This window comes from Podarcis cretensis (genome assembly GCF_951804945.1).
Source record: "Podarcis cretensis genome assembly, chromosome: 12".
In the NCBI taxonomy this organism is placed as follows: domain Eukaryota; kingdom Metazoa; phylum Chordata; class Lepidosauria; order Squamata; family Lacertidae; genus Podarcis; species Podarcis cretensis.
The window spans coordinates 20,360,237-20,383,140 of NC_137181.1; the positions used below are offsets into that span (position 1 = coordinate 20,360,237).

The following is a 22,904-nucleotide window of genomic DNA, read 5'->3' on the forward strand; positions in this document are numbered from 1 at the left end:
CACCCCCACTAACATCTGGTTTGTGCTTCCTCCATCTGACTTAACAGCTTTAATGACATGGGCCAAATGCAACGATCCCTTTGGATAGGAGGTCACATGAACTCTACAAACTAAGCAGCAACGAGCATTCTCTTGGACTGAAACCAACAAATGAACGGCAGGAGAGCAGTAGCAACAATTCACATGTGTGTGGGGTTTTTTTAAGGCAGCCATTATCTGTATACATTGAATACTACATACTAGGAATGGATGAAAATCTTGTTTCTAAAATATTGCTTAGAAAAAGCAGAGCACAGCTTCGAGTAATGAGGTCCCACTTCAATTAAGCCTGTGTTTTCACAGTACAGGGGACTTATTTACAGCTAATGGGCACCTTCAAATTCTGCCTAAATGGCAGGGGCGACTAAGAGATTATACAAATGCTGGACCTGCCCTCTTGCATTTGGTACATATGCTTAGGATGCCGGGATGCCCTTATAACTGCATTGTTTCCAAAAGCACAGTTGTTAGGACCAGTATTGAAAGGGGTGGATGGGCTGGACAACCCTTTGTGGGCAATAGAAAAAGCCCCCAAAGTGTCCAGTTCTAATTGTGGCTACAAAGGGAGAACCAGAGGTGAACTCTAAGTGCACTCTCAGTTCAGTTCATTCCTTTGGAATTTGATGTTTTACCAAGTCCATGTCCTGCACCTGACATCACACAACGTAAAGCTGACAGCCAACCTATGTCCTCTTGTCTAACTGGCCTTGTGAGTCAAATGGGGAGCACTGGCAGGCCCAATTAAGCCCATGGGCCAGAGGTTCACCACTGCTGATGTAAGACATATCTCCACTAAGTGCAAATACCTGCCTCACAGGGTTGCTGTGAGGATAAAATGGGAAGGGGGAGAACTATTTACACCACACCTTGAGCTCCTTAGGAGGAAAGGTACGGTACAAACATACAAAATAAATATTTTATGCTATAGAATTGTGCCAAAGAACACTGCCCCTCCCCCCCAAAAGCTACGGTTCCCAGGGTTCCTTGTGGGCAGGGGTTAAAATAAGCATGTCCACTCAAAACAAAGTCTCTTGGAGCTGAATGGCTCTTACTTCCTGGTTAGCATATTTAGGATTATAGGCTCAGGTTGCAATTCTATGCCCATTTACCTGGGAGCGACATCCACTGAACATAGTGCAAATTACATCTGAGTAGAAATACATAGATTTGTGCTACAAGTATGAAATAAGCATGGAAAACAATATATATTGTTAACTGCTCTGCAATGCTCAGATGAAGGGTGGTATAAAAAATTGATACTAAAAAGAATAATGAACATGCACATTAGAACTGAGCAGTGTGCTTAGGCTGAAAGCACCACATTAAAAAAAATAGTCACTACTGATACAATCACACACACAACAAAATCCATTTATCCAGAGGCAGAGTGCAGGTGTCACTTGTTAAGATGAATGCAACATATCCATTTTAACGAAACAGCCTGTACCAGAACTGCACATAGACTTATGCACAGCTTGTATTACTAACGTTCTGCAACCTATCTGCAATGTTTCAGCCAACCCAATTCCAGCGTATAAATTGCCTCCTTTTCTCTTGCTCCTGAAATTGAGAAATTTACAAAGCACAAAAGAGATTTTGTTTCTTTCCCCTTATGGTAAAAGTAGACAGCAAATGACACTGTAAAACAAAACAAAAGCCCAGAAGGCTGCACTTCACATACTGAAGCTTTGCTCATTGGCACAGGGCTCCTCCCTTAATACTTGATACTTCTCAATACTAAGGGCACACAGCTCTCCATGTTATGGCTTGCCATTAAATGAAAGACGGCCCCCTTCTCATTCCCTAACAACTCCAGTGTTTATCACGCCTCCAGCTTTTGGCACCATCATAACAAATGTATCGCAAGCGTCCCTGAACCCATTCAAGGAGCTCTTATAAAATAACTTATTTTGCCCATAGTATGCTCTCTGCTCCAGAGGGAATTAGAGCCCATTGAAAAGTTCACACGGCACAAGGCACACATCAAATAAGAACTCAAAAACAAGGAAGGGACTATACTCATTTAAACAATAGAATAATTTAAAGCAGGCACCTAATATTTTATTCTTTCCCCTCTAGGAAATAAAAAACACTTACCAGGTTCCATTGTTAGAATCATGGCTCCAACTTCTCTTTCTCTGGACCAAGCCTCACTTATCCAGTGGATGTGAACAATTCAGGGACACAGCCTCGCTTTGTTTTGAGCTTATATCTTCTGGGCTCACCCACCCCTCCTCCCACTTGTGGGAAAAAGACATTGCCTGTACCCTGCCTGCCTAACCATTTCTATTGGCTCATTCACAAACAATTCTACTTAGCATATTCAAGTTTCCCTGAGAGCTTGAAATGACCCAGAGGGACATTTTTGGCTTCCCTAGTTTGTGACTCTGCTCCAGTAGAAGTTAAAGTTCAAGCTTTCATTGCTGGCAGCTAGGCTATCTTTGAAGCCTGTTTCTTCCCAGTGGGCCAAATCCTTTCCTTAACACAAAGTGCCTGAGAAACTGAGCTCCTCCATGTAGATACTCCTTAGTATGCACAGAGAACTGCCGCTGTCTGTTTATACAACCCGTGGTTTAATATTAGGACCAGCACACAGGAAGGGCTTTAAAATGGCACCTAAGGGCACTCACAAGATCTAATTTTGAGTTTGGGCTCAGATCCAGATCAGTTTTCAATGCTAGAACTCACCCTTGGAACACATGAAGCTGTGTGGTTTACTGACCATTACTTATCGTTTGCATTTGTTTGTTTGTATTATTAATTACATTTATATATCACCTTTTTCTTTATACACACTTCTCTCCATTTTAGGTTAGGCTGAGAGACAGATAGTGGTCCCAGGTCACCCAGTGGGCTTCATGGCTGAGTGGAGATTTGAACCCTGGTCTCCCAGATCCAAGTCCAGTACTCTAACCAATAAACCACTCTGGTGCTTCCACCCCTGCAGTGGCGGAGGAAGGGGTGTGTGGTGGGGGCACTGCCAAGATGCTTACTGCTTGAGGCTACTGATATAAATAGCATGCAGCCAGGAAGACCCAGGTTAAAATTCCTGCTCATCTATGAAGTGTGTGAATGAACTTGGTCCAGCCACTCTCCCTCTCAGCCTAACATACTTGATGTGGTTGATAAGCAGAGAAAACTAAGGAAGCTTTCTTTTTAACAATCATATCCATGTCCATTGGTTTGAGTTCCTTGTAGGATGGATGGGATAAACATATGAGTAAGAAAAGAATAAAAGGGAACTGTGCAGGCAGACAGAGTCTATACACAAAGTCCCAGAAGAAGAACTTGTAGGTGTGAGCAGGGGACAGAGGGGGACCTGTGGCCCTCCAGATGTTACTGAATTCCAACTTCCATGAACCACACCCAACATAGCTAGTGGTTAGTAATGATTAAAGCAGGAGTCCTGCAATGGCCAGAGAATTTGCAGGTTTCCTATTCCTGGGCAAGACTGTTTCACATTACCTCTTTTCCAGTGCCACGCAGATCTGAATTTTACCTGTGCTTTTAAAGCATTCTGATCCTCATTCACAAAGAGAAATGACCCACCCACTGGGGAGTGAAACAAGCAAAGGAACTAAAAGATGCTATACATATATTATTTATGTATTTCTTACCAACCACTCCGTAAGGTAGAGCTTTCCAAACTTTTCATGTTGGTGACACACTTTTTAGACATGCATCATTTCGCAACACAGTAATTCAGTTTTACCAGCAAACTGGAGGTTAAACTAACCCATTTCCAACCCTGGGAGGAGGACAGGGAGTGTTTGCATAACACACCAATGTATCACGACACACAGTTTGGAAAGTTCTGCCGTAAGGCATTGTATTCAGTATTATTAGACCCACATTGTGGATAGGTTTTGAGGCTGAGACACTGTGGCTTGCCAAAGTTTATGGGAGATGAGATATGAAGTGTGGTCTTCCTGAATCATAGCTCAGTCTCTTGACCACTACACTGTACCAGATCTCCAGCAGAGATGGCCCAGTAACTGTAGTTATGGTCACACCTGAGGCTATTTCTATGGAGGGAAGAAAAGTATTTTTAAAAGCTCCAGTCAATTCTACTTCATGTAATATAAAATGATTAGGAAGCAGCCCACAGCTTCTTCATTAGGAAGCTTTTGTATAGAGCATTGGAAACTCGTGAATCTCAACACTAGCATTCCTACTGGATAATGAAGGTAGGAAAAGAAAACTCCTTATAATATGCTAATTCATAATAAGTGAAATGAAAAGGGGCGAGATGGTTTGCAACAGTTCACATGCAACTCAGATTTCTAATTCAAAGTAGAGTGTCTTATTAGCTCAAATACTTAGCAGTTCATGCCTATTTTTGGAAGTTCTGTAGAGGGGGGAACAAAACACTGCCTTTATCTGTCCTGGTGACAAGACCAACTGCACATCATTCTAAATAGAGTGGAAGAGGGAGAGGTACTGCTCAACACATTTGCTATGATTACTTGCACAGGGAGCCAAGTCCTTCTTTTCCAGAAGTCACAAATGGAAGGCAGAAGAGTATTAGTTCCATCTGTCATGGTGAGTAGGATGTCCTTCTCACCAGCTCTCCTGCATAAGCTGATGATCTTTTCTAAATAAAAAAATTATGTATGCATCTATGCATGCAAGTGGAGCTTCACTGAGAAACATAACCAAAACAAACCCCTCAAAACAGATCCCTACCCCATAGTGATTACCATTTAGAATTCATTGATATGGGAGACAACATGAGGGAAGTAAAGATAAGAGCCGAGCTATCAAGAGATGAATTTATAGAAGGTTGTCCAAGACTACTGGAAGCCAGAAAGTTTGTCATGGATTTATTCAGTTGTGCTCTAGTTTAAAAGATGAAACAGCACAGTTCCCAAGTCCTGACAAGGTCTCTGATTTGCTTTGTCCTGGAACAAAGTATATACACTATAAAATCATCGAGCTGTGGAGTCGGAAGGGACTATGAGGGTCATCTAGTCCAACCCAGCAATGCAGGAATCTTTTGCCCAACATAGGGCTTGAACCCACGACCCTGGGATTAAGTGTCTCATGCTCTACCAACTGAGCTATCAAACTGAAGGTTGTCCAACTCTGGCACCCTAGTTTACAAAACTGTAATTTTGTAATTTCAGATGCTGTATACTGCTTTGTTGTATTTTTTTATGGAAACGTGGGCTATAAATATGTCAATAAATAAAAGATGCAACATATTGCTTTAAGCTTTTGTGGCCAGGTGCTTAGGCCAGCAAATGCTGAATGAACATGGATTCTGTGCGGGGTGGGAGAGAATAGCAGAGCCCCTCTTTCACTTTTTACCACAACGTGCAACACCTAGCTGCTTCTGTGTTAGATCCCTGGTTGCCCAAGTGGGGGGCAAACTTTCCTAAGAGTTGCCGTAAAACAGGACTCTGGAACTTGTGACCCGTGAAGCTGAATGCAAGCCACCAGCCATATATGCTGGGGATCAGTAAAACTGGCACAGTGATATAGCTCAGTGGCCAGCCACTCTGTCTGTTGAGGAAATCCTGTTCTCCATCTGGCTTTTCCCTCCATACTTGGGAATACAAACATCAGTCCCATCAAGGCAAAGACTCCAACAACTTTTAGCCTTGCTTATAACAAAGGATGCCTACAATTGGTATGAAATTATGGGAGTTGGCCCCTTTCTGTTGCTTCTCTGAGCTGCTCTTAAGCTAAACAGCAGTAATAATTCCTCGGGCTCTCTGAAGCATTCTGGAATCCTGTTCAGCATTACTCTGAACAAGAATTTATAATGCTTCAGGGAGCATGAAACCCCAGGTAAAAATATCAGAGGGAAACAGTCTGTGTTAAAAATGCCAATGGGTTTCCTTTCCACCCACCCCTGTCCCAAGAGTGGATGAATGGGAAACCACTGCTTTCTTTTTGCTGCTGCACAGAATTGACTGACTCTTTTGTGTAAAGCCCTGAAAAGCTCCTGACAGGGATACTAACATGAAGCTGACAACTTAAGTGGTCTGCTAGCCAAATTCAGACAGTTGAGTTAGGATCTCTTTCGACATTAGAGAGAGAGAGAGAGAGAGAGAGAGAGAGAGAGAGGATGCTTGCATAATTTCAGCTCACACCACGCTTTGCATAATCACAGAACCAACACTACGCAAAGCAGGGCAATAATTAATCCTTCCCTAGATTGTAGTATTGTGTGGAGCTCTTGCATTCTCTCAGGTCTGGGCTGGGCTGCGTGCCTTTGCAAAGGCTGAGTGGCGATCACAGACTCGGCGGCTGAACAAGGGAGATCAGGCTATACTCCAGAGGCAGCAAAAAGCAAAAGGAGCTCCAGGGACATTTAAAAAGGTAGTTTATCACCCCGATGTGCACATGACTCTTCTGAGGAGCAGGAACCCCACTCCCTACATTGCTATTACTACAACTACTGTTAACTCTGCTAATAAGAATGTGGGGTGTTGGGGGATGGGGTTTATGGTAGTAATTAGTAATGGTAAATACTGCCTACAAGGACCCCCAAGCTAATATATAATCATTAAAAAACAATAATACAGGTAAAAGCACCAATTAATAAACACACCAAATAAAAATGAAATAATTAATTTAAAAAGAGCCCAGAATTTAAATCCCATCAAAAGTCAACTTAAACTTGGTCTAGAACTGGTGTTATACGGACCGTAAAATTTGTAACAGGCAATAGTCTGGACGCTGCACTTTGTATCCTGTCCTAGCAGTTGTGCTGTGGGGGCGGGGGAGGGGATGGCACAGATCCAGAGCCTTTGGAACAATGATGTGAAGCATGAAGTGCATATGGACATGCCCATTTCCTACCCTCAAATGTTTAATGTCTGAGCATCAGAGCACATGTGGCTGGAAACTGCCTCTCTTTAGTAGACAATCTCTGCTCGAGGGTGCCATTGTGGAACAAAGCTTGTTGGTTTTTCCGAAATAGATTTACATATAACAACTAAGTTTTAGTTTTCAGTTGTTGTTATCAAAAGGAATACAGGTAAAAACAATGCTTACCTTAATGACTGTCCATGATTTCACAGCTAGACAGCCTTCTGAATCCCAATGCTCAACAGAGAACTTCAATCTGAAGGCACTTTTATCTAAATAAAAACAAAACAAAACAGGCATTATTTAAATGTGAAGCAGCACCCAACAAGATTGAATGCCCGCCCCCGCCAGTGATGTCAGTTGATTGACGGGTGGACATGGTTTTAGATAAATGACCTTACAGGCCGGCAGGGTAGAGGTTCCACACCCCTGCTGCAACGGTTGCATCTGGCGAGAATTTATTTTCAAAACTGAAATTGAATGAACAGGTTTGCCACCGATTCACCATATGTCCTTCCTACCATGATATCAAACAATACGCTTTGAGGGGAATGTTCGGTTTTGCTCTTTCTGTTTATATAAGAGTATCACATATGGAGGGGACCCGTTTGTGACTTGTATTCTTGTACTTACAAGTGTAGCGTTGATATAAGATATTAAGTAATATTCTTTGCTCAGGTTGTAATGAACATTAACCACACTGAATGTATTATGATACATTTTTCCACTATAGCTTCATGTGCAGAATTAAACAAACACTTACACCTGACTTGCTTTCATACCTTTAAGGAGTCCGAAATGACTCTCTTATCCAGACTCCCACCCCAAAAAAACCCACCGATGAGGCCCACACTTAGGTCTGGCCGTCTCCCTCATCCCTTGATCATTTCTGCCTGCCAGCCAGCCTTGGGGCATTTTAGGGCATGTTCTATGGGGCAGGGTTATCCCACAAGAGGTGACGGTGGCCCACAGCCATTGGGGAAGATGTGAGGGGTCTCTAGCAGAGGGGAGGGGTTGCTACAGAGGCACTTGTTCCCTGGGTAGCGATTAATCCTCATTCCCTTCTAGTGCAATGTGCAGGCAAAACCATGGGAGAACCAATGGAGCCCATTCCTTTCTTCCCAGTAGAAGAGGCTACAATCGGGAGAGAGGACACAATTAAATTCGAGTGACTGTCCTGATCAAGGTCCAAACGATTGTGCATGGTGTGAAGGAAGCTAGAACCTCTTCCTACAACTGACTCCACTCTCTTTTGACTCCAGCACCTGGATGAGTTTCCCCATAGGTCAGCAGGGTGGGAGTGGGGGGAGGCCCTGATCCAACCCATTATAGTATATAGCAGGAAATCTGCTGTCATTATACAAAAGGGGACAAATAAAAATCCATTTATTCAAAGCAGTTTACTTTTCAGCCAAAAAAAAAGGCTTACAAATTATTATTATTATTAATTAAGGCAGTCCCTGCCCTCAGGATTGCAAGCCAAAAGACATGACACAAAAGGAAAAGGGGAGGGGGGAGGGAGGAGGAAAAAAGCAAACTCTGTAACCCATTCCTGAAGTTGCACATCTTTTAAGTTGCAACTGGGATGGAAACAGTTCAGGTAGCCTGATGGAATCGCTACTGATAGAAAGGCAACTGTTGAACAACAAAGGCAGCTGGTTTCTCAGCAGAGCTGCCAGAATAACCCTGCTTCCCTTTTCTGCATATGACCAATGTGTTAACAGCTGTTGCCAGCTTACATCATCAAAGTGGAAATTAGGTAAGAAAATACTGAGGGGGACTATTGGCTACTGGGGAATGAATGGAGAGTGAGGCGATCCAACATTTCTGTGGTTTATTCATACTCCAGTGAAAATTCTGTACAGTCACAAAGATCCTCCAAAAGTAACTTGCAAGGCCTGACTTTCTGCCTTCCCAAACAACTGGTATAGTCAACCCACAAACCCAGGCTTGCTCTCGTGCAGGCAAGAAGGACCCTCGTTTAGTGGATCTCAGTTTAATTAGCATGAAATTGCAGATTCCCAAAAAGGACTGAAGGTGCTGTGCTCCTCCTCCGGTCCTCCTGGTGCTAATTAATTAATTATACCCTGCCCATCTGGCTGGGTTTCCCCAGCCACTCTGGACGGCTTCCAACAAAAGATTAAAAATACACACAACCCTAAACTAAGTCATCATCTGGCTTAGCGCATTCTCCAAACCTGGGTTCATGGTTTGTCTCACTCCAGATAAACTTTAAGCTCCAACTAAGGTTCATTCTTCATTTACAGTTTGTGGTTTGTCTAGAGTTAGTCAAACTAAGATAACATGCTAGGCTGGTTGTGCAGAAGCTTTTGGCCCTCCATATGTTTTTGAACTACAACTCCCATCATCCCTGTCCACTGACCATGCTTGCTGGAGCAGAAGGGAGTCGTAGTTCAGCAACATAGGGAGGGCCAAAGGTTCCCAACACCTATGCTAACCCAAGCCACTGGTTAGCTCATAGCAGCATGGCAGAAGCGGGATTGGGGGAGAAGCAAAGCAACCACCATCTCCTTTCTGAGAACTTGGCTTAGCATTACATGCAAACTGAGCCAGAATTACTGAAGCACTTGGGAGAGACATATTCTGCATGCATTCTTCATCTCTGCATGCAGACCTCATGGTTATAGCATCAAATCCAACATTTGTACATTAAAAACAACAACAACCCTGGCTTTGTGTTAACATCGATGGCAACCAGCCACAATGACTGTGTTCTACTTCTACAGCCAGAGGCATTATGCCTCAAAATACCAGATGATGGGAACCGCAGGAGAGGGGAGCTGCTGCTGTTGTGCTCACGTCTCACTTGCAGGCTTCCCACTGACATCTGGTCGGCCACTGTGAGAAAGAAGATGCTGTCCTAGATGTGCCATTGCCTCAGCATGTGTTCTTCTCTTGCCTAATGAAGAGTTCTGGAGAACTCAAAGACTTGCCACACTTCTGCTGGTTCTAATAAAGATGTTGCCCAACTGCAGATTTCCACATTTTCTATTATGGACCAACATGGGTATCTGCTTAGTACAAACAAACAATGTACATAATGCCATTACTAACATTTGCGCAATGCCTTAGTCTGCTACCTGTTTTTAGATGCAGCCTCAAATTCTTCTTAATGCTGTGGCTTTGTCGTGTATTTTAGTGTTATGTCATTCACTGCCCTGGCCAGTAATTAGACTTTTGGATGGAGGGTGGTATGCAAAAGTTTTAAACAAGCCAAATATAAAACCAGTTAGTGCTTCACAGAATATCCACCAGTATCCATTACTTCACATAATGCTTCCTTTTCTTTTCTTTTAAGTTTGACTTCCATTCCCTTTCATTAAAGGGAGCCCTGCTGTATCAAATGTCCACCTAGTTCAACTTTGAGGCCAGCCCTACCATTGGACAAAAGCGGACACCTCAAGTAGCAGGTGCTGGGAGGCTGGGAGCCATTCCCATAGGCTAGTCTGATGCCATCAGTGTTCAAGTCAGAGTCATCAGCCTGTCAGGACATGTTATGTACATAGAGGGGGGGGGCATTTTGTCCTCAGGCAGCAAAGTGTCCTTTGAGCCAGCACTGCATCCCAGAGTTGTCTCAAAGGAGCCCACAAGCATGATTTGAAGACAATAGCCCTCCACCATTGCTGCCTTGCTCAGCAACAGGTTTTCAGCGTATACTGATTTTGAACATGGAAGATCCACAGAGCTATCATGTTTATCCGCTACTGATACACTATCTTCCATTAACTTGTCCAATCCCCTTTTAAAGCTATCTCAGGTAGCGGCCATCCAACATCCAGTGGCAATGAATTCCACAGATTTTTTTCCCGGTATAAAAACCCACTCCCAAGAAAAAGAACCAAGTGCTCTCCGATAGCACCTTACAGATACAGTGGTACCTTAGGTTACAGACGCTTCAGGTTACAGAAGCTTCAGGTTACAGACTTTGCTAGCCCAGAAATAGTACCTTGGGTTAAGAACCTTGCTTCAGGATGAGAACAGAAATTGCGCGGTGGCGGCATGGCAGCAGTGGGAGGCCCCATTAGCTAAAGTGGTACCTCAGGTTAAGAACAGTTTCCGGTTAAGAACGCACCTCCAGAACGAATTAAGTTCTTAACCCGAGGTACCACTGTATCTGAACAAAGAATGCACGGTGCTGCTGTCCTCATAGCTCAGGGGTGAAGTCTGTGATCTTAAAAGGTTAGGAGTATGATGCTGGGAGAATTATTTGGGGTCTGTGCTAATAACAGTGATATGAATGTGCAACCCTTTCCAAATTATCCAGGGTTATAGAACACAAACACAGAGGATGACTCCTGTAAATAGCACTGTGCATATTCATGTATTGGGTCATGTAACATGAAAGTTTGGCAAACATGCTGAAGAATTTACTATGCTTCTCATGCGGAGCGGCTAGTAGTAGAACAGGCCTGCCCACATTCCCAGTAAGTAGAGGATTCAACTGCAGGAAGTTTTAAGATCTTTTGCTGGGAGATATATTAAGGGACATAAAAGGGGGGAAAGGATAGCGAGTATCTGCTTCAGAGCAGGACTACTTACAGGACTGCTGTTTGAGATTTGCTTCAAGTGGGAAATCTGTACCAAAACTCTACACTATCTTTACAGGAGTTCCCATCATCACACACTGACCTCTAGTGTACTAAGAAAGAATCAAGCTTACCAGGGAGCTTGCAAAAAGCTGGTGAAAACATTTAGGGAGAAGAGGGGCAAGGAGACTGAGGCTGTATTCGGACACCACTTTATTCCTTACCTATTAATTTTCACATTTTGTGAGATCTTTCACATGACTTAAAAGCCACTTTTGAAAATCTGGTGAAATCTAATATACGTTCAGCTCTCATTTCCATGCTAGTTGTTTCCTGGGGAGGGGGGGGGGGGAACTACCATATTTGCAGTCCCATTAACTCAAAAAGCACGGGAGTTTTCAGGATCATGCCACTGCTGCTAACGTGACAAAATATAGGGTGTTCTTTTCTGCATACAGTTTTTTTCTACCTTTTTAAAATTTAATGCAACACAGAGGCATATCCATTAGAAAGCCACAGTTCTGTAATAATATAATAATAATTTATTATTTATACCCCCTCCCCATCTGGCTGGGTTTCCCCAGGCACTCTGGGTGGTTTCCAAAAGGAGATTAAAATACAATGATTCATCCAGTATTAAAAGCTTCCCTAAACAGGGCTGTCTTCATATGTCTTCCAAAAGTCCAATAGTTGGTTATTTCTTTGACATCTGATGGGAGGGCGTTCCACAGGGCGGGCGCCACTACTGAGAAGGCCCTCTGCCTGGTTCCCTGTAATTTCGCTTCTTGCAGTGAGGGAACCGCCAGAAGGCCCTCGGGGCTGGAACTCAGTGACCAGGTTGAATGATGGGGGTGGAGATGTTCCTTCGGGTATACTGGGCTGAGGCCATTTAGGGTTTTAAAAGTCAGCACCAACAATTTGAATTGTGCCCAGAAACGTAGGTCTTTCAGTACCGGTGTTATGTGGTCTCGGCGGCCACCCCCAGTCACCAGTCCAGCTGCCGCATTCTGGATTAGTTGCAGTTTCTGGGTCACCTTCAAAGGTAGCCCCACGTAGAGCGCATTGCAGTAGTCCAAGCGGGAGAAAACCAGAGCATGCACCACTCTGGCAAGACAGTCCGCGGGCAGGTAGGGTCTCAGCCTGTGTACCAGATGGAGCTGGTAGACAGCTCCCCTGGACGCAGAACTGACCTGTGCCTCCATGGACAGCTGCACACCTGCTCCTTCAGGGGCACAGTTGCCCCTGAAGGACCAGGGAGTTCCCCAACCCACCCACCCCGTCCCCTGAAAGCAGTACTTCTGTCTTGTCAGTATTCAACCTGAATCTGTTAGCCACCATCCATCCTCCAACTGCCTCCAGACACTCACACAGGACCTTCACCGCCTTCACTGGTTCCGATTTAAAAGAGAGGTAGAGCAACAAGTACTGCAGTGTAAAAGGAATGTTGGAAACTGGGACAGAAGCGCTAGCACTATAAGCACTATAAAACTTGCACAATAAACCCAATGTCTAACTGAAACCTTAGTGTCTCTTTACAGTGGTCTAGCTCTCCTGGCCCCTGTTAGCACTACAGTGGTACCTCTGGATGCGAACAGGATCTGTTCCAGAGCCCCGTTCGCATCCTGAAGCGAACACAACCCATGTGCGTGGGTCACGATTCGCCGCTTCCGCGCATGCACGTGACATCATTTTGAGCGTCTGCGCATGTGCGAGTGGCAAAACCATCGCCGTGGAGCGCAACCCGAAAAGACTTAACCTGAAGCGACTTCAACCCGAGGTATGACTGTACAGCTATTGAAGGGATCACTGAATTGGCTCCCTAATATATTACTTTTGCACTTACACTACAAAACATATTTAAGGGGGTAGGAGACCAAAATAAAACTACTCGTAAAAGGGTGCCAATATCTATCGAGACAAATGGTATTGGGGGAAAAGAGAAACAATTACAGAGAAATTTAAATACTCTAGTATTTATAGAAATGCATTAATACTTTTGCACACTAATTCTTTTCCTACGGTATCTGTGGTGGTGCATGCAGAAACTGCCTTCTTGAGTGTTGGACTCCACTATGTGTCTTGTCGGCTCAATCCGCCAAAACATGTGTTCACATGCAGGGAAGTCCCTAACTCACTCCTACCGCCACAAGAAATTGCGGCAGCAGCATAACTTTCCAGCTTGCTTCAAGGCAAATGGGTCTTGGACAGGGTAAAAACAACAACAGGCCAAGCTTCCATCTACTTCAACCCGCAAATTAAGGCTGTGTTTCTCAGCTAAGCCAACATAAAGATAGCTGAAAAGTAGCATCACTGACCCTGTTACTTAATCTACAGGGGTGGCATCAAGAGCAGCTACTCTCTAGGCCATTATCTTGGGGGCAGGGAATAGAAGGAGGTCCTAAACTTCCACTGCCTTGCAGGATATCTTTGGGAGAAGAAAAGGCTAAGGTGTAAACCCTACACAAATCAGCTGGATTGCACCTTGTACACCTCCTTCCGGCAACTTGTGCAGCCAAGCAGGTGCTAAACGCATTGCTCTGCTTTCCTCTGGACCACACCAGCGAGGCTGAGAAGGGGGGTTCAGCCCAGGACCTCCATACACACTGCCCAGACTTGTTTTGCCCCAGGGTACTTTGGTGCTGCTAAGTTTGACATCACCCCTGGAGTCATACTCCATTGTCTCTCAAAACAGACAGATGCCAACAAAAACATTGTGGTGGTGTGGTAAGGATTACACATAATTACTGCAGAGTTTTCAACCTAGAAGTCTTCTCATAACACTGGGAAACAATGGTTTGTTATTGTCTAAATCTATACATATTGTTCACACAACATAACAACTATTGTAATTGTATACGGATTGCTCAGCAGATTGAAACCAATATTTGGGTTAGGGCTGGTTCACACATCACATGAGGACACATGTGCAGAATGGGCCAACGAAAATAAAACTATTGCAGCTAGCACTTTCAAGCTGCCTCAAATGCAAATGCTTTCAATGGAGGCGGTTCACACACTACTCACGAGTAGACAAATGTGCACCCTGCATCTCAAAAAATTGACATGGTGTTTTAGTGAGGACACTTGCACATGCTACATCCAGTTTTACGGCTGACTTTTAACTCCTATTAAGACTTCAGCAATACCAGACAACATTGGACAACCCAGCAGAGTTAACCCGAGGGAGTTTAGACGTTGGCAAAGAAGGGAATTGTGAATTATGAACCTGAACTGACAATGCATCAAGTCAAATGCAACAAGAAGCTGCTTAAAAATGCAAATTGAAATGTTAAAAACCTTTTATCAGCTCCATTAGAAAGTTACTTCAAGGGAACTGGATCCCTTTTCTTCCCACTCTGACCCCAATTAGAAGTTAAAAATGTCTCTCTAAGCAGTATAACGTAGAATTTGATTGTGTCAGAGAAATATTTAAAACAGGGAAGTAGAAGAGGTCTAGATGGACAGCCTGTAATTGAAGCACCAAGCCCAATTAAACCATTTCTCCTCGTTGCCCCATCCACAGAACAGAACTTATTCATTATTTCATTAAGTGCAAGGCTCAGAGCCACACATGGGCTTCCTTAGCATTCAATTTGTGTTTCTGAGCCTCGAAAATGAACAGGAAACAATGCACCTTCCAGTCTGCACCAGCATATGAACAAACTGGAACATTTGCATTAATTAAACCAGGACTAGGTTTAATAGTCCAGAAATTGTGGACTATTGCTCAGATAATCATGGCTGCTGGACCTTCTTGGGAGTTGCAGTCCACATCCTATCACCTACTCTTGAAGGATTGTGAATAGCCTCACATACTGGGGGTGGGGGATCTGCCCAGTGATGGGCAGATGTGCACCATGGGATGCTCAGGTGGCTTACTTAAAACTGGGGTGGGGGGAAATCCAAGCTTAAGGCAGAGTAAAACATGCATATACCATTTCCAAAGTTATAGAAATTTTTCACGCATAATTGGAAGAGCAGAATTTACTGCAGAGCCAACCCATAAAAGGATTACAAAACCAAGTGCGAAAAAAAATCTATTCACCCTTCCTCGGTTTTGTAGAGCAAAGATTGCCTGTTCTTTCATAAAAAGTTGTACAAGGACACATTCTATTTTGCTCTATATTCAGTTCTGGCTATTGCACTTCAAATCTGTGGAGGACAAGGCTATTAAAAGCTATTGGCCATGCTGGCTTTCCAGTGTCGGATGCAATACGGCTCTGAATATCAGTTGCATGGAATCACAAGCAGGGAGAGAGTACTGTTGAGCTCAGGTCCTGCATGTGGTCTTCCATAGTCAGCCATGGTGGGGAAAAGGTGCTAAACTACATTGGCCTTTGGTCTGAACAAACAGGGCTCATCTCATGTCCTTCTTATGTCCATGAAATAAAATAAAAGAATGCTTTCCCATTTGTAACAGCTCAGATCTACAAAATTCAATGAATGCCTTCCTTGAACCATGCTGGTCCAGCCCATAAGCCAGTTCCTTTAGAAGCCTTTGCAGATGCTACTGGTTGGCTGTGCTATTAGCTGCATCCATTAAAGATGACAAGTGCAGGCTTCTTAAGCAAAGTGCCACATGCCCATTGCATATTTCTGATCAACAACAGAGAGGCCTACTTGCAAAGCAGCTATTTGCCAACCATATGGATCTCTTTAAACATATCCATCTGGGTACATCTTGAACACGCTAATAGTAGCAATGCTTCAAAGAGAAGTCTGAAATATAACCGGGGAAACCTAAGCTGACCAAATCAGATGTCAAAAGAGAATGACTTGCAGGAAATGCTCCAGCAAACTTTGCAATCTATCTCCCCTCCCCGTGGTTGTTGTTTTTTAATTGATCCACAATTTACTATTTTATTCATCCTTTTCTATATAATTATACAGAAATTTGTGCAATTCTCTAAACCAGCCTTCCTCAACCTGGTGCCATCCAAATGCTTTGAACTACCATTCCCCTCATGCTAGCTGAGGCTTATGGGACTTGAAGTCGAAACACCTGGAGAGTACCAAGCTGGGGAAAGCTGATGGCAAAAGGAGCCCAGACAATACCTGCAAGTCTGCTGAGGTCTTCAGACAGGTAGAGCACTTTCTGCAGGAAGAGCAGGCCTAGACCATGTATTTTTATAAACTCAAATGATGTAGAAATTGTTGGCCATCAAAACATACACTCGTCTCCAGTAGATAATTGTGAATATGTGGCAGCAAGAACTTGGGAGCATTTGTTTAGACCCAGATGCAGAAATCTGTATACGTGCAAGTTAATCAGAAACATTCAGGAACAACATTGCGGTGACATAAATATATTTTTTGTTGCTGCATTGTGACAAAAATGGAATGAGGCTTAATGCATAATTGTGAATTGGGGCTTCACTTCTGAATAAACATGTGCAGAACTGTGCTTCATGGCTTGTAATATCCTGCGCAATGAGAGAGAGGGAGGTTTGGAGAAGAGGAAGAACTGGAGAGGGCACAAGTGGAAGTTCCTGGTGGTAAAGGGAATAATTTCAATGCTGCAGAGGAACTAGAGGGGGCACTGGGAGGAATTAGAGAGGGAGGAAAGTTCTGGAGTGGAGTCATACTGTGGTAAATGGTTGAGGAAGGTTTAAAGACAGGTCCAAGGAAGAGAAGCTCTCTCTGTGTGGGACGTTATTGTTATAACTGTTTTACTTTATTACACTGGGCTCCTTGAAGAAGACATGGAGATGGGGGTGAAGGTGGAAATGGTAGCTGCAGAATAGGACGGTGTAGCTTCTCAATTTGGCGAAATGTGTGAGAGGAAGAAGACATAGGTTACCATGGGGGGTGGAGGTGAAAATAAGGGGACTTTGTAGTTACAATGGGTGGGAAGGGAAAGTTCTAGGGGGTTACCATGGGGAAGTGATGGTGGGGCATCAGTGAGCAGAGTTTCCCCTAGGGATAAACAACAACATTCAGATTCCTGCATTTGCAGGGGGTTGGACTAGATGACCCTTCGGTCCCTTCCAACTCTAAGATTCGATGAAAACAAAAGAACTCTGCCAGCAGAGCATTATAGCACAAGTTCTGTTGATAACCAGTTAGACAAGTCCTGCAGCTGCATGGTACAGTACACTGTAACAAATGCTTAGCTGAAAAGGTTCATGCAAATCACCGGCTATGCAAAGATAGGAAACCAACCCAGAGTCAACTGAAGTGATTTTCTGTTGTTTCAAAGGCAACTGAATAGCACCTATAAAATAAAAATGGCAACCAGACATTTAAACACAAAGGGAGAGGATTCAGTTTGCAAAAATAAATAATAAAAATCAGTTATCTTCCCTTTTCACCTCTTAAGATTTTAATGCATGCTTGCAACACACCTGGCAAATTAGGGGCTGCTCATTCTCCTGTAACAGCAGGCTATTTCCTACAAATGACATTGAATTTTCCTTCTTCCTGAACCAAGTAATCTGTCATTCACAGCAGAGGAACATGATAACCCTTCCTTCCAAGGGTGCGTCTGAGCTATTAAGATTTTTTTAACTCTCTAAATTCTGGTGAATTGACGGGCCAACCAAAAGCAATTTGTATCCATGGAAAAGAAGAAGAAATGGCATGTAGGCTGTTAGAAAGGGATTTTGGAGCAGCTCAGCTCCTTTGCCTGTAGCTGCTGATCATGAAGAGATAGTAGGAAACTACACAGTGCATGAATCTGAACTTCATACCCATGGATGCACCAGATAAGTGCAATGTATTTGATTACTTCCTTTCATAATGAACTCTCACAGTTCTCTCCATGACCGCAGACAGAAAGAGAAAGTAGTGTCAATTTCATCCTAGTTCTGGCTGAATCAGAGATCAGTTTGAAGCAGCAGGGAGTCTGACTCAGCACTTGGGTGTTGGGTGTTAGGAGTGTACCATTGAGCGGCTACTCATTGATCCTGCTTTGCACCACAAATGGCCGGACAGTGCTTCTTGCTTGTCTTGATGGAAGAGTGTAATGGTTGTGGGTGTGCATATAGAAACTAGCCTACTGCACAGGAGTAAAATTTGCATTCATTGCTTTGCCTGCTTTTGCCTCTGGCTTTGCCCAGTGCTGCCATGTGGGCCCCAGAATGTTGCCCGAAAGGAAATGTGGATCTCTCTCTCTTTCCATATTTACGCAGAGGTAGTCAAATCTTTCAAAAGCTACTAATACAGTGGTACCTTGAGTTACATACACTTCAAGTTACATGCGCTTCAGGTTACAGACTCCGCTAACCCAGAAATATTACCTCAGGTTAAGAACTTTGCTTCAGGATGAGAACAGAAATCGTGCTCCGGTGGTGCGGCGGCAGCAGCAGGAGGTCCCATTAGCTAAAGTGGTGCTTCAGGTTAAGAACAGTTTCGGGTTAAGAACGGACCTCCGGAAAGAATTAAGTACTTAACCCGCGGTACCACTGTACCTCAAGTGACAGGACATATATGGTAGATGGCATTTACTACTTTCATATCCCACCTTTCTTCCCTGATGGAATTCAACACAGTGTGCCTAGGGTTCCCATTTAGGGCACCGACCAGGCACAGATCTGCTTAGCTTCACCAAGGTTGTTGCACAGCTTTGTATACCTGTAAGAGGCACATCTGCAAGGATTACTGTTTAACAGTTAGGCAATATTACAGTCGTAAGGCAACAAAAGATCAAATCTCTGTTCTGAAAGCTTGCCTACCCGATAAGCTCAATTGGGAGCAAAGCTGGAGTCCTAGGAGTCCCATCATGGAATGGGCAATGGTAGTCTAAGCCTTTGCCCTCCCCTTCCAACAAGATGAGAGCTTCTGAAAGACATTAGAACTCATTGTACGCAGCAGCCAATGCCTCAATTGCCTGAACACAGCAAGAGCTGAAAAGTTTTTTTTCCATTTTTGTTTCCATATTTATTCCCCAAGTCTGTATTACTGTAACAATCAGAACCAGATTTTCTTTTATGAACATCAGTCTAACTTCCAGATGTGTACGATTCTGATTTATGACCATTAGCAGTCCAAGTTCTTTGCGCATGTGCTGTCTTGTTTGCCGGAGGCTTAATCCTCCTAACCACGCATTCAACTTTAAGAACCGTGCGCACGCACACACACAAATATTTTTCACAAAGCTGAACTCCAGGGCACAATTATAGTTTGCTACATCTGTGCTAAATGCAAAGGCCTCGAGAAAAACACTGCCTTTTAAAACGGAACTGTCAAAATGAAGTGCCAAGGTGTCTCTGTCTTGCAGCCAAGCTCCAGGGCATCAGAGGAGGAAGCAAGAGATTTTTGCTTTTACACACAAGTACTGCAAAGGGTATTAAATTACATCAGAATTACTCCTTATATTGAGAGGATTAGGACATGGGGCAGGGTAAATTACATGGTGGCAGGGGTGGGGGGAGAGTGTGGCAACTCTACTCTAGCAATCTCAATTAAGTAATTGCATGTAACACGTGAACTGAAATAATTGCACATTGTTTACTTGCTCCCACTTCCTTTGTTGTCCGCCATGTAGAGGATGGTCACAACAGTTTAAAGGTCAACCCAAAAGCAACAATTTCTGATAGCCCTGGTTAGATATAGACCTACCAGCTTTTCCTGCAAAGGTTCGTTTGTGCACACACAAGCCAACAGAGGAGTGTCAGGGAAAGGAACATCACTGAAACCCAACATTCAAGGTTCAGTAAATTGTAGTCCTTTAGGTATGCAAATAGGAGTCTTTGTGTACAGATTTCATATTCCTCTGCTGAAAGGATGTCACGGTGTACTTAAATTACACTACAATCAACTTGTTAGAGCAGCTCAGAAAATCAGCTACACCTAGATGCAATTTATCCAATTTCATTTGCGATCTTGTAATTCAGTAACTCAGCTGACCTGCACAAAAGAACATTTTAAAGAAGCTGACAGTGAGCTGTGATGATAGCGTGAATGGTAGTTATCCCAGAAAATGCACTATTATAACCCTCAGGCAGCATCAGTTAACTCAAAACATAACTGCTATAGGAGTAAAAGCTTGTTTACTATGCATATGGAACTCTGGGCTAGAGCATACCGTAGAAAGCATTCCTGGATTTTAGAGTTACAATGGATATAAATGATAGCACTTTTCAGGGGGGTGGTAGCCAACCAGACACCCACGGGCACTGTGGTGCCTTCCAAACCCCCCTGTGAGGCAACTGGGGGGAGAGAGGGGGGATTATGTATGCATGTGTAGTTAACCATAATTTGTCCAACGGACAATCACACAAATTATGTCTTGTCTCTCCAAAGCTTTCTTTCCCTTTCCAGCTAATCTTGCTTCATGCCTTTGTAGCTTGGTGACAGTGGAATTGTTAAAAAAAAAAAAAAGATTAATAAAAGCTTCCAAGTTCAAGCACAGTACTGAGCCATAGGTTAGAACAAACCAAGGTTCATTAGCCAACAACAAACCATGGCTTCATAACATGTTTTATTGACAGTAAACAAACCCTGATTAAGCTGTTGAGCAGAGCTGAACAAACCATTATTTACTAATCCATTGCTTCACATTACATATGAACCAGCAGACATTTCTCTCTACTACACAGAGAGCAGAACAAAGGTGATGTGCCTCTTTCCCTTGTGTCCTTTACCATCCTGTGTGTGTGTGTGTGTGTGTGTGTGTGTGTGTGTTTACAAGCATAATACCACTTCTCTTATGCTAGCGATTATATGCACAAGAGATGCATGTTCAGAGCTATGTTAGCTCCAGGCAAGTGTCCAAACAAACTCATGCCAAGTATCTAATGGAGGTTGAACTTCAGGCTAAAGAGGCAAGTCAAGGTGATTTAAGTTTAGATGCTGAAGACAGGAGCAACTCTTTTTAAAAACACATTTTTTCCCCTGGTTCTTTTGGCCTATGTTCAAACACACAACAAAATCATCCTTTGCATCAAGACAGTTTGCAAGGTACGAATTAACTCAAACCACATAACCAGAAAGCATATAGGATGAAAATTCACATAGTTGCATTGATGCTCTTGGAAAACTTTCCTTACAACTTCTGCTCTCTACTGGAAACCCTTCCTGCAAAATCTGATGGCACAAATGTATTACACATGCTGAAATACAGTGCTGTGCATTTAAAAATATATTCCTACTGTGGCTGCATAAAAATGGGGGGGGGCATGTTAACCATTTGCCCAAGAAGCAGGCATTAAGGGCAACATCTTACACATAATTTCTGCATGCATTTTGCAATGCCTACAGTACAGCCTCTCTTCAAGGGTGTACTATAAAGAAAATTCTGCCACTGACAGAGATGAGATTCAGCTACAATTCTGCACACATTTTGCCTGGTTAGCAGAAACCACACATACCAAAAGCCACAGGCGATGGGTACTTTAAAAGCTGCTGTAAGATTACTGTGTATCACATCTCTATACATTAAAAGGTGGTGGTGGGGGGTGGGGAGTTCACTTACTCATGCGATATCTACAAAGAGCCCCCTGTGCAAGGCCATCTAAGTTGGTACAGATATAATAGACATTCTGGAAATTATAAACAGCAAAATGTGGCTGAGAAGGTTTTGGGGCAAAACACTGCTTCACTTAGCATGGAACATACTCATTAGGTTGGGAAAGATAGCTAACATGCTGGAAAGAAAGCATTTCAGTTCTTTGATATTGCAAACAGCCTGTCAGCTGACCACAAAGTTTCTGGCAAGACTGAAGTACACTGGATTAAAAGTATTAGTTTTCAGCATACGGTATCAAGAGCATGCATACATGTCAGTTCCAGAGATAGCAATGTTTAGTCATACAGCTGCCCTGCAAATGGACTTTGGGAGGATTTGGAACCAGCAAAATAATTCTCCATTTTTTATCACAAGGAATCATTGTAGTCTGGTACACCACGTAAGTCGTCTTAATATGGGATTAATGAGCAATGGCATAAAAAAACTGGTTGAAACATCCTAGTAACCTGGACCAAATGAAGGCCCAGTTATGCAAAAACAAGTTGTGAGGATTTCCTCTAAAGTGATATCCCTGCCCCTCTCCCCCCAAAAAGGAAAAGAAATCAAAATGGCTGACTAAAATGTGTCTTGGAGAAGTTTGGTGCAGTTTTCAAAAGAACTTATTTCAAACCTTCAGCCTGTTATTTCAGTACACTGGGCTGGCTCGGACACAAGACTAAGACTATGGTTTAGTATTACATGAATAAACCTGCACAAGAATTTGCCTACCAAAGCCTTGAGTTCACACACTTCCCCCTTCCCTTTTGGTGGATCTGCTTCTGCTGTATAACTAACCATAGCTCATTGTTATATACGAACTCTGAAAAGCTATGGGCATTGAACAAGACATGGTCATAAACCTAGGAATAAGATTATTCTGACCTCAACATTTCAGTTGACACTGGTTTTGTTTACCCTGTGTTTTAAGCAGAGGCAAGCACAAATCCAGGACCAGTATGCCTACGCCTTCAGCAAGATGAAATATATACCTGAATGTTTAGAGTCAAGGAGATATAAAAGTGAAGGCAGGGGGCAGGGAGCAGAAGAGAAGC

General features: G+C 43.3%; 1 protein-coding gene across 3 annotated transcripts in view; it reads right to left on the reverse strand.

The window, feature by feature from the left end:
- SVIL (supervillin) overlaps positions 1-22,904 on the reverse strand; it is a 142,482-nt gene that overhangs the window by 100,517 nt on the left and 19,061 nt on the right. For 2 of the 3 annotated variants that reach the window (XM_079996329.1, XM_079996316.1), the window contains exon 2: positions 7,045-7,130. Coding sequence is in view for 1 of the 3 variants with exons in the window: in XM_079996323.1 (XP_079852449.1) it covers positions 2,137-2,158 (22 nt within the window). In the remaining 2 variants the exon portion in view is untranslated. Of the gene's footprint in view, positions 1-2,136; positions 2,227-7,044; positions 7,131-22,904 lie in introns of those variants that run through there. The other variant, XM_079996323.1, reaches the window with a different exon arrangement.